Source organism: Diorhabda carinulata, chromosome 4 (assembly GCF_026250575.1).
Source record: "Diorhabda carinulata isolate Delta chromosome 4, icDioCari1.1, whole genome shotgun sequence".
Taxonomy (NCBI): domain Eukaryota; kingdom Metazoa; phylum Arthropoda; class Insecta; order Coleoptera; family Chrysomelidae; genus Diorhabda; species Diorhabda carinulata.
Genome location: NC_079463.1, coordinates 17,347,175 through 17,359,611, shown reverse-complemented (window position 1 = coordinate 17,359,611; position 12,437 = coordinate 17,347,175). Strand labels below are relative to the sequence as shown.

Here is a 12,437-nt window from a genome sequence, read left to right as displayed (position 1 = left end):
ATTATCCAGTCATATATATCAAATCATGAGATAATAAATTGACGTGACGTTTAAAACCGTCACAGTTTCGATGGTTGCGACGATAACCTCCTATAATTGAAGCTGCAAATTCTGATACTGTTGATGGCACGGAACATTCACCTTGTATTAATCGCTGACTGGTTATAGTCCGGAAGTTTAGATTTTTCAATTTTCATTATTCCATTGTGCTAAATAGATGCTGCAGATTGTAAAATATATTGTTCTTTCAAATTGATGAACAAAGATTCATCAATCGTAGTGATTCCTATAGGTGCAATTATTTTTTTATGACCTCAGTGTAGAATTTGAATTTTACCAGCAAAATTTTTACGAATTTTGTCTTCCAGGTATTGTGATGGAACTTCTGTGCTTGATGTTTCTTCCAAGTCGCCATTTAATTCTTTAAATAACTCTATATACTGCTTATGTAAATAAGGAAGAAAATAACAATTTCCTTTTGAAATTACAAAATCTTCAATCATTGCCTGTATTTCTTCAAAAGTAATTTGATGAGTTTCTCGAGAAGTATGCCACGAAGTAGGCTCAGGATTTTTGTTTGATGTTGTTTGCTTGTTCCGGAAGTCATATCGATATGAATGATGATAATATACTTTGTCACTATCAATATCTCGCTGTTTATCATCTATTTCCGAATAGTAATCGGTATCAATCTTTAGATTTTCAAAGACGCTTTTTCGAAATTTTTCTTTTTCAGAAGTATGCAAAGCTAATATTTTTCCTCGAAATTTTTTGTTTTTTTTTGCCACAAAAGAAGCATACATTACCCATACTTATTGATGGCGAGTTTACCGATTCAGTAGTGCCGCCAATTTCTTGTTCTAATAGTGTATCAACTTGTGCATTATTATCATCTTTTTAAGTTTCACCAACTACCGATGAACTGACGTCTTCATTACACGGAACCTGCGACACAGAATCAGACACCGAAGACATATCGATTGATGTTGATGACTGTTGAGTAGATGACGATTCAGTATCATAATATTTTTTTTCAATGCCGTAAATGAACTATATCAACTGCGATCATAATAACCCAAATCATATATCTCAGTAGGAAGATCAACTTCACTGTATTTAAGTTTATAAATTTTTCGTTGATGTAAAATACTTTGACAATTTTTTAAAGTTTTGTCCGTGAATAAATTGAATTTTTCATTTTTTTTTGCAAGTTACAAAACACACACTTTATGTCACTAGACATTTCACCAAACATTTTCCATAAAAAACTGTATATTCAAATATTTAAAAGAAAATGAAATTAAAAAATATTAAGTATTCTATCACGCTCACAACATGTAGCTCTGTCAACGCTGCGAAATAAACTAAAATTATCTGACAGAAAACCGTTACGCCAGGTGTGTCTATTCAAAAGCGAAGGTCTCAACGCTCGGATTTGGTTCCTAGTTTGACCTTGGAAATAAAGAACAGAATTAGAGTGAATGCGTAGCATTATATTATGGAGAATAAAATGAGAAAAAACATACTTGTTCCTCACGTATTGCACGCTTCATATACATACATATGCTCGCGCTGTAGGTAAAGTTTTGCTGTCTGCCGGAGAAAATGTCTGCCATTATAAATATAAGCTCCTAATACTGTCAACAACACACAAATTTCAGATTTATTAAAATACTTTTGAAACTTTTTATTCCAAATTTATCATTTTTATTTATAAAAATACTATATTTTAACCCTTAACTACTAACCTACCAAATATGTAACGTTTTCACTAACCTTAAGTCTCAGAGACGCTTATTATAAATGTAGGATATAATTTTAATTTATGGATTTTTTTTATTAATTATTTAAATATGTATTTTATACATTTATTGATATGAAAATTATGTTTAGAAATCAAATAAAAATACAAACTTTGGTGGGGACCGAAATTTATTAACGGAGTTTAAAATGTTCATTATTTTAATATTATCGTTTAAACATTCGAAACAAAAAATAAAATACTCAAATTTTTAATGAATTTATTATTATTCTGTATACAGAAAGAGTCAAATTAAAATATATCCAAAAACTAAGTTCATAACATTAAAACTGAAAAAAATGACAATGCCTAAAAATCATCAATTTGACGCACAATCTGGAGACATTTTTTTCGCACACTCTAGGCAAATAGGATTTTGGCAGTTGTAACAAAGATACACCGTTTTTCTCTTTTTTTTTCCTGTGAGCAAAGGGAATAGTTTTTTCTTTTTTTAACGTTTCCACTCTAATTTCCGGTAGACTTTCAGTACTTGTTTTACCTAGAATCTCAAAAATACTTCGCAATTTTCTGTTTATCTTTGGATTTTTCGACCTTCTTTCTAAATGAGACGTTACCAATTGCAGAGCAAGTTTTTTTTATAAAATCAGGCCTTTCTTTCTCGTAATTTTACATTAAAAACACAAACAAATTTTATACGTTCCGTTATAGTCTAACTAATTCATAAACGATCTAATTATTGCTAAAAAATGATAAATATTCTCTCACTTACCTGCTTCAGAGAGATCCATAATCAAAATTGTCTTGAAAATTCAAAACTCGGGAAAAATTACTTTCTTATACATTTAAATATACGGATGACAGTTAACAAGTCAGAGTACAATTACAAGACTGGCACCTTTTATTGTGGCGTTCCTAGTTAACACATAATTCAGGCAAAGGGATTGGCCTTATACGTTGTTGACAAACTAGTCAACTATCTCTGGCGGTGATTATTTTTTGACTAAGATAACTTTCACAAAATCGACTTTTGTGAAAGTTATTAAATCATAATCACTATCGTTATCATCAACCAAATCATCACCTAAATCAATAATGTTATGAACTCTACGTCGTTTGATAATGTCGTTGTCGTCGATTTCAAATTAATTCGAAGACGTTTCCTGTCAACGGCCACATTATCAATTCGATTATCGGTACGATTGTCATTTCGATTCAAGGAATCTAGAATTTCGAAGTAAACAACGTTTCTAGTAAAACATCGTCTACCACGAAACTTGAACAAACCTTGTTGGTACCTTCGTTCACCAATATATGAACATTATCAGCGGAGCCGACACGCGAAAATGCAACATACAACTGACCGTGGGTAAAACAGGGGCCGTTTAAGTAGACTACGGCTTACGTCAATGATTGACCTTGAGATTTGTTTATGGTAATACCATAAACAAGCCGAACAGGAAATTGCGTGCGAATTATATCTTTCGGGAGCATAGGATCGCGAGAAATCATTCTTATTTGAGGCAATAGGACTTTACGTCCGATATTAACCCCAGTCAGAATTTCACACTCGATAATATGATCCCCCAAAGATATAATTCGTACCCTAGTTTCGTTACATCTTCGATATCAATATTACGAACAAGCATAACAATAGAGCTGATTCTTAATTTCAATTCGTGCGGGGGTAAAGCAGCACAATTGATCTAAATAAGAAGATCGGTGATCACGTGAAAATCGTAAGATCGGTGGTCACGTGAAAATCGTAAGATCGGTGGTCACGTGAAAATCGTCATCTTCTTTCCTTTTATATTTGTTTAAAATTCTTTGCTGGTTCAAATAAACTAATTGTTGATGTGTGGACTGTATTATTTATTAATAATATTAAAACATGTGTTAGTTGGGTTTTAATGGCGATATAACAACAACACATTTCTAATTAATACAAAAATAGAAAAAACTTTATGTTGGGCGGCGTTGCCACGTTTTCGACTTATTTTAACATAATAAAAAATTATTTTAAAGATTAATTTTAACATAATAGCCCCCTCTTTGAAGGGATGCCTTCAAAACAGCTTATTGTAGAAATTTACTTGATAATATATACCTGTTTACAAAGTCTATCACTGTATTAAGATTGCAATAAATCGATTTAATTGTCTATGTCTTCTTGTCTTGGTAATGGACACAAATGTCTGATGGAACGAATAATTAGTCCCTTATGGGTTTGGACTTCAGCAACTGAGGAGGTCAGAACTTGACCTATTAAGAAATGGGATGGTGTAATGGGTGACAAGTCATTAGGGTCATTTGATTGCGCAAACAATGGTCGAGAGTTTAATATACCTTCGATTTGTATCACTAAGGTGCACATTTCTTCGTAAGTCACATTATTATTAATAAGAGCTCGCTTCAAATGAAATTTGCAACTTTTAACGGCTGCTTTCCACAATCCGCCATGATTTGGGGTGTACGGAGGAATAAACTTCCATTGTATATTAGATTAGAATTAACAATAGAGGCCTGATTGTTAAATAAAAATTTACTAAGATCTTTCAATAAGTTGTTAGTGCCGTGAAATGTAGTTCCGTTATTGGAATATATTATTTTGGGAACACCTCGTCTAGATACAAAGCGTTTTAAGCATGCTAATAAATTGTTGGAAGTTAAATCAGTTACTATTTCGCAATGTATTGCCTTAGTGCAAAAACAAACGAAAATAGCCAAATAACATTTATTAAGTTTAGCTCATTTACCTGGTTTGTTCAAAATATAGAATGGGCCGGCATAATCAACTCCGGTCACTTCAAATGGAAGCGTAGGCCTAATTCTTTCATTCGGTAGGTTTGACATTGGACAGGAAAATGGAATAGGATTGAACTTGAAACAATTCACGCAATTTCTCACTGTTTGTTTGGCTAATATAGAACCACCAACAGGCCAGTAGAATTGTCGAACCGAACTTAATAGTAGTTGTGGTCCTGGGTGTAACAATTGACTATGTTTATGATTAAAAATTAGCTTGGTAAAATTGTGTTTACTTGAGAGTTAGATTGGATGTTTGATGTTAAATGGTAAGTAAGTATTTTTTAATCGTCCCCCAACTCTGATGATTCCTTTCTCATCAATAAAGAGCGCTAATGAGGCAAATTCATGTTAAGCATCTAATTGCTTGTTTTTACGAAGTAATTCTAGCTCCTCGGAAAATGATTCCATTTGAGATAATTTAATTAAAATAGTATTGGTGTTTTCCAATTCTTCAACTGATAATGGGCCAATAACTTTGGTATCAGACTTTCGTGCATTATTGACAAAACGCATACAATATGCTGTGACTCTTTTTAATCGTTGTAAACAAGAGAATTTTGTAAATAAATCACAAATTTTTGTATGTTATGATATGACCAAAATAGTTTTAGATTTTCTTAGTTCTGGGAGATCGTGTTTAGAAATTGAAAAATTAGTAATTGGCCAATCTGATGATTGTAACAATAAAAATTGAGGTCCTTTCCACCAAATTGCACTTGACATCAGCATTTTAGGCATTATACCTCGAGATGCTAAATCTGCAGGGTTTTCCTTAGTACTAACATACCTCCAATTTTCAATGTTCGTGAGAGATTGTATTTTAGATACGCGATTAGCAACAAAGGTCTGTAATAAATTGGGTTCCGTGTTAATCCAACATAGGGCGACTTGAGAATCGGACCACAAACAATAATGAATATTTTTTAAATTGAGGGCATTGACTACAGTATTTACTAGTTGTGCTCCTAGAAGACAAGTACACAATTCAAGTTTTGGAATTGTTATTGTCTTCAGTGGCGACACTTTGGTTTTGGCACATAGTAATTGAACGTTATAATTTCCGCTATCGTCAACACTACGTAAGTATATGCAACATGAATATGCATCTCTCGATGCATCGCAGAAGCAATGGACATCTGTAAGTACATAGTTTAAATAAATAGCATTTCTAGGAATAGATAATTGATTTAAACTGCTAAGTTCATTCTGAAATCGATACCAAGTTTGTTCTATATCTTGTGGAATAGGCTCATCCCATCTAATGTGTAGGGACCATAATTTCTGTATTATTAATTTTGCAATAACTATTGAAGGGCTCAATAACCCCAAAGGATCGTAAATTTGAGCAATAATTGAAAGAATGTGACGTTTAGTAATTGTGTTTTGATGGGTAAATTGTTTAATTGTATATTTTAGAATGTCATTTTTATTGTCCCATTGGATTCCCAAAGTTTTACAACTTTCTTTATCACCTATATCTAAAATTGCATTTGAGATATTGTTATCTTTGAAGTCACAAACTACTTGAAAATTATTAGAAATCCACTTTCTTAAAATGAAATTAGCGGATGATAAGACATCATATATGTCTTTGCATAATTTTTGTAATTCTATTAAATCGTTAGAACCGGTCAACAAATCGTCCACGTACATGTCCTTTAGTATTGTTTCACAGGCTTTGGGGTATTGATTCATATTGTGTTCCGCTAGCGTCTTAATACACTTAATAGCCAGATATGGAGCTGATCGAGTTCCATATCTAACTGTATTCAAGTGATAAGTGCAAAAGTTACTTTTGGGGTTATCACGCCATAGTATCTGTTGTAAAGGTCTATGCTCTCGATCTATGAGAATTTGACGATACATTTTTGATATGTCAGCGGAAACCACGAATTTATATGTTCTGAATCGTAAAAGAATGTTTATAATGTCATTCTGAACTTTAGGGCCGATATATTGTAGATCGTTAAGCGACCACCCTGTAGACGTCTTACAGCTTCCATCAAAAACTACGCGTAAACGAGTTGTCGTACTCATTTCTTTTAAAATACCATGATGTGGTAAAAAGTATTTAATTCCATCGGGTTCAATAGTTAATTTAGTCATATGACCTAAAGTTTCATATTCTTGAATAAAATCGGTATATAATTGTTTAAATTGAACATCCGCGAACCGTTTTTCTAATGTCTTAAATCTTCTAATTGCTTCGGGTTTAGACCTGCCCAATAGTTCTGGGGATTGTTTTAACGGGAATTTTACTACAAACTGACCGTTTTCTATGCGGAAAGTATTTTCGTTAAATAAAGACTCACACACAATATCGTCTTGAGATAAAAATTGATTACTACCTTTTATTTCTTCAATTTCCCAGAATTTCTTTAACTGGTCATCTTCAGGAATATGACTTGAAAGGTTACACATGATTGTTTTATTATTATCAATTGGAAGCGCACCTGTTACTATCCATCCAAATACAGTGTTAACTAACATATTATTTCCCAATTTTATTTTTTCGTTTAATAACAAATCCCAAAATATATTGGCGCCCAACAATAAATCGACTTCTTGTGGATATTCAAAACTGGGATCAGATAATTGAACATGTTCCGGTATCTTTGATGTACTAGGATTAAAATAAGCAAATGGAATATTACCAGTTATTACAGGGACGACTAAACATGAAATTGTATATTCATGATCATTAACGCAAGAATAAAGAGAAATAGAACATTTTTTATTTATATAAGATACAGATTTACCTATTCCAGAAATTGAGACATTGGTAGGTAACAATGGTATATTTAGTAAACTACATAGCCTTTCAGTTATTATATTGGATTGAGCTCCACAATCCAGCAGTGCTCTTATTTGATGAAAATTGCCTTGGTTATCTTTAATTTGACATGAGACGGTAGATAACAGTGAATTGGCGAAAGTTTCCGCTTTTAAAATCGTGTTTGAATTATTGTGGTTTACAACTACATTCATCGAAGTTGTTGGTTCATTAGAAGGATTATTTGCCGGGGGTACTACATTATATTGTTTGTGAAGCAGTGTATTGTGCTTCCTTTTGCATATTGTACATTTGCCGTGTTTACAATTTTGTTTATCATGACCTGCAAGTAAACAATTTTCGCATAAGTGCAAATTTTTAATTTTATGAATTCTTGTATCAACATTTAAAGCTAAAAACCGAGGACACTTATCAATTGTATGAGCTTGTTTACAATAATTACAGGACAATGATTTATTTGTTGATAAAAGCATATGTACTGGATTGTTCTTATTCTTACTTAAATTGCCTATGGATTTAGTTGATTGTTGAGACTCGTCCAAACATTGTAAAATGTCAGAAAATGTCAAGAAATTCATAAATTCGTCCAAAGTTGGTAATTCAGAATGATATTTCATTTCTTTCCAGTCACGAATCGTATTTTTGTCCAATTTATTGGCCACAATATAAATAATAAAGGAGTCGTATAAAATATCTTTAGTTAACTCTAAGCCTTCTAGCGATGTTAAATGTTTAGAAATTTCATCTAATAACTTACGGAATTGTATATAATTTTCTCTAACAATATTTTGCACACTTAGAATAGACTTGAAATGGCTATCGATTAAGAATTGTTTTTTATCAAATCTTTCACCTAAAAGGTTCCAAGCTCTTTCAAATGGTTTGTCTGTACTGTCTAAACCTTCAATAAATCGAGAAGCGTACCCTTCTAGAGACGCCTTTAAAAACTGAAATTTTTGATTCTCATTCAAATTTGTATTGTCACATATGATAGTTTTAAAATTGGTTTTAAATTGAAGCCAATGACGAAACTCTCCATCAAAGCTAGGTAATTTTAACTTTGGTAATAAAACATTCTGAAGAGGATCAAAATTATTCGACGAAATGTTGTTAACTGAATTTGAATTTTGTTCAACGCTTGTATCTAGACGTGGTTGTAAAGTTTGTATAAATTGTTTCAAAAAATCAAAAGCAGCATAATATCTATCTTGAAATGTATCGCGTTCATTGAATTGTTCATCTAAGTCATCCTCTTTACATTCAGACTCTAGAATCGATTGGATTTTGTCAAATTCATCTAATAAATTTAAGTTATTGTCGTATCGCATTTGTATTTCATTAAATCCTGGAACTGATTCGTTAATTTTATCTATGAATTTTTCTAATAATGAAAGTTTTTGTTTAATTGTACCTCTTTTACGGAATAAAATTGTGAGGTCAATATTCTCTATTGGGGGCATTATTGCAGTTTAAATTGTAATTTATTATCAAAAAATAACCTACGACAGCAAATTGCACCTTAATTGTGATGAAATAGCTACTTCAATTGCTTAACATTGATTGTACCTTCTTACTAGGCTTAAAATTGTAAGTAAAGTAGTAATTTGTATCTTTTAAAATAATTGCATGTGATTTTTATAAATCAAACTAATGAAATTGTATTATAAATTGCCTAGACTGAATAGAAAATAAATTGTATTATTATAAACTGTTCAATTGAAAATTGTAAGAAAAATACGTCGCATATCTTGTTGCGATGTAAAATACCGCTAAAATTGTCTTAACACATTTAAATTGTAATTTTTATTAAAATAATTGAATCAATTTTCAATAGTTTATTGAAGAGTTTCGACCATTTTCTGATTAAATAGAACAAATGATCCTAAGATAAAGGAAAAAATAGAATAAAATAGGAATTGTATGGAAAAAGTACCTGAATTGCAGTCGTTCAGTCAGTTAGTCACTATCGCTTGTTACTTCGCTCGATATTTTTCTTCGCCTCTTCTCTGGGCCACTGGACACACTCGATTGTTGTTAAATTCCAGATAGTTTTTACACTGTTTAGATATTTTTCTATCTTATATTTATCTGGATCGAAGACCAAAATGTTTAAAATTCTTTGCTGGTTCAAATAAACTAATTGTTGATGTGTGGACTGTATTATTTATTAATAATATTAAAACATGTGTTAGTTGGGTTTTAATGGCGATATAACAACAACACATTTCTAATTAATACAAAAATAGAAAAAACTTTATGTTGGGCGGAGTTGCCACGTTTTCGACTTATTTTAACATAATAAAAAATTATTTTAAACATTAATTTTAACAATATTCGTCTACGCTATAGTAGACTTTAACCTCATTTTCCAGCATCCTATCAAGGATCATTTTATTAATGTCATTAACGGCGGCATTAATAGGACAGACCTAATTCTTCGTAATTCTCATCGTAATGTCTAGCTCTTATATTGATACTGAGATGGGAAGTACTAAACGAAGACCAAGTACGCTCCGTTTGAGACATGCATTCACGATGTCTTATGGCCCCCTATAATTACCGGTAAAGTCTGTCTAAAAGGTAAAGAACTTTTAGATAGATCTTTTAAATATCTATCGACAGCTTCAATAGCTAATTTATGGGTCATAGGAGATTCATCCCAAACGATCAAAGCCACTTCATTGAGTATTGCCAGGCTTTGTTCTGATTCCAAAGGCCATCCCGGCATGGTTTCAATCGTTATATTAATTGGTAATTTGTGGACTGTAGTACCGCCGATCAATAAATTGGCAGCAATACGGGTCCATGCCACAGCGATAGTTTTTTTATTGAAATATTGTTGAATAGCTTTCGAGAGACAATTATCCAAGAACGTTTTTCCCGTTCCTCCAGGTCCATCGACGTAAAATAAATTATGCTACTTTTACAATTTATAGAAAGATCCTTTTTTGATCGACGTTGAGATCTATAGGATCGTACTGAAAATTGTCGTCAATTTGAGATTGATTATTAAGATGACGACGACGCTAAGCTATAGGTAAATCGTTATCGTAATTTACACCATAATCATAATCACGATCGCAGTTAATATCATTATTAATATCGGGAACACGGCTAAAAGCAGCACCACCTCTATTATAGAATTGATGTCAAATGGCTTTTTATTCCGTGAAACCCTCATCGATTGTGATACAACAGTAGAGTGCAAATAGCTTACGTGGGTGCTGCTTTAGAATGACTTCCCTCATAGCTCGTTCGAATTCTTCGGTTCAACGAATATAATTTTTTCTACGGCATGCTTCTTCAAAAGTGTCAATCGTCGTACCGTCATCATCATTTTTTTTCCTTTGGTTCGTGATAAGAGCAGTCGGAGGAAAAAAAGTTTCATTTGGCCTGCGAGCGGCGATATATCAATCATACAGTCGATCTGCTTACTTAGTTGACGCCTGGATTGCCCTTTGCATTCTTTATTGTTCCAGGTGTAATGTTGAGGAATTTCGTGATACAAGTAAGTACGGGCGACAACGTCGTGCGAATTCAATTCAAAGTAAGCTTCTAACTTTGAGCGTGATTGCAGACGCGCTTCAATGTTATTGGCTTTTCCTAATTCTTCGACCATTATTGTTCTATCGCCCGGTAAGTGTACAGACAACACTAACACCGAATGGGAGCGATTGTGCATTCTAAATTCGAGAATTCTCCACATCGCTTCCATCGTACTAACGTATCTATAATCTTGATAATTTTTTATTTCATCGATAACCAAAGTTTCCATGGGAGTTTGCTGCAATTCAGTCGTTGGCTGGGAATGTGCTCGACTATTCCCATCATTATTACCTTCATCTATGTGCAGGGTTATAGAGTCTGAGCCTTTTTTGTATATATTTATGTAGATATTTCATTGTATAGAGGGAACCTACCACTTCGTTATTGATATGACATTGATATTTGCTCAATAGATAAGCATTATAGGGTACGAATAGTACGAATTTGTGTACGGTACCTGTAAAATTCGCTAAATGTAATGCTTTTGGTTTTGTTATTTCGATTTAGTCTTTTCTCACAATAGACAGTGGGTAAACCATCGGATCTGCCAATGGAGAGAGATTTTTTAATTCGTGATGCCTCATATGAAGCTGAGACGCAGAAGGGTTATGTGGATACAAAATTAGATCCACTTGGAAGGGAGGCTCGTCCCCTTGAAAGACTGCAGTTATTTCGCTGCGGTTTTCGGGCAAATTATAATTTCGATGTCGATTATTGATGTTTATAATGTTCATAAATTATTAACGAATACAGTGATAAGTGGAAAGATTTCGAGATAACTCACCAAACAATATTTGTTACACAAAAACTAAATATTCCAATAACAGAAAAATGACTAACCACATTAACACAAATAAAGAATGACAAGTTGTCAAATAAACAGTTACATAGACAAATAAAAATTGATGATAGAGGGAATTGATATAGACTGACTTTGTTTATGTATTGAAGTACAGTAAGACCCCGCTTAACGCGGGGGATACGTTCGATCAAAGTAGAGCGTAATGCGAAACAGCGCTAAACGAGGCTATCTTTACATATAAATATTGGGGTTAGGGGAAGATGGCTAGGAAATTGGTTAGGTATTAAATTTTAAAAGTATGTTTTTTTTTAATAAAAATAAAACCCAACATTTATTTCTTAAAGCCCAAATTAATATCACATTATTATTTCTTGCAAAAATAAAAAAATATAAATAACAAAACAAATATTCTTAAAAAAAAACAAATAAAATTCTAAGTCAGTCATATTTAGTTAGCTTTCCGCGTTTTCAGTGTTCTGTCTTTTTGTGACAAAAGCATTTAATGTTGTTTGCCTTTTTCTTTTGCGTTGTTCTCTTAAAAGTTCTTCATAAACGGATAGAGCATCTCTAACACCACGTCTTACTTTTGAGCTCCTGTCAAAATTCGGATCATTTTCAATGAATTGATCCATTATTTCAGTTATGGTAGACAAACTCCTTTTTACAAACGCCATCGAAAATTCTTTTTGCTCTTCTTCTGAATCACTGCTGTCAACATTTTTGTTTTC

At 32.5% G+C, this 12,437-nt stretch overlaps 2 protein-coding genes across 2 annotated transcripts; both read right to left on the bottom strand.

The window, feature by feature from the left end:
- Nucleotides 1-5,152: 5,152 nt before the first annotated feature.
- Nucleotides 5,153-9,446, bottom strand: LOC130892990 (uncharacterized). Its single transcript, XM_057798751.1, has 2 exons — nt 9,295-9,446; nt 5,153-7,683 (listed from the first exon to the last, which is right to left on the bottom strand). Exon 2 carries the CDS (start codon nt 7,553-7,555, stop codon nt 5,153-5,155), a length of 2,403 nt encoding a protein of 800 aa, XP_057654734.1. The 5' UTR covers nt 7,556-7,683; nt 9,295-9,446.
- LOC130892989 (uncharacterized) lies at nt 7,677-9,887 on the bottom strand. The gene is made up of 3 exons (XM_057798750.1): nt 9,791-9,887; nt 7,761-8,742; nt 7,677-7,683 (listed from the first exon to the last, which is right to left on the bottom strand). Exons 1-3 carry the CDS (start codon nt 9,885-9,887, stop codon nt 7,677-7,679), a joined length of 1,086 nt encoding a protein of 361 aa, XP_057654733.1.
- Between the last annotated feature and the right edge of the window lie 2,550 nt (nt 9,888-12,437).

Bases quoted from the DNA above. Each gene is read 5' to 3' on its own strand.
- LOC130892990 (XM_057798751.1), bottom strand. From the start codon at position 7,555: ATGAATGTAGTTGTAAACCACAATAATTCAAACACGATTTTAAAAGCG.
- LOC130892989 (XM_057798750.1), bottom strand. From the start codon at position 9,887: ATGTCTCAAACGGAGCGTACTTGGTCTTCGTTTAGTACTTCCCATCTC. The intron at 8,743-9,790 runs GTCTGTCCTATT...TTTCATTATTAG, and splicing joins TGAGAATTACGAAGAATTAG to AAAAATTCATAGATAAAATT.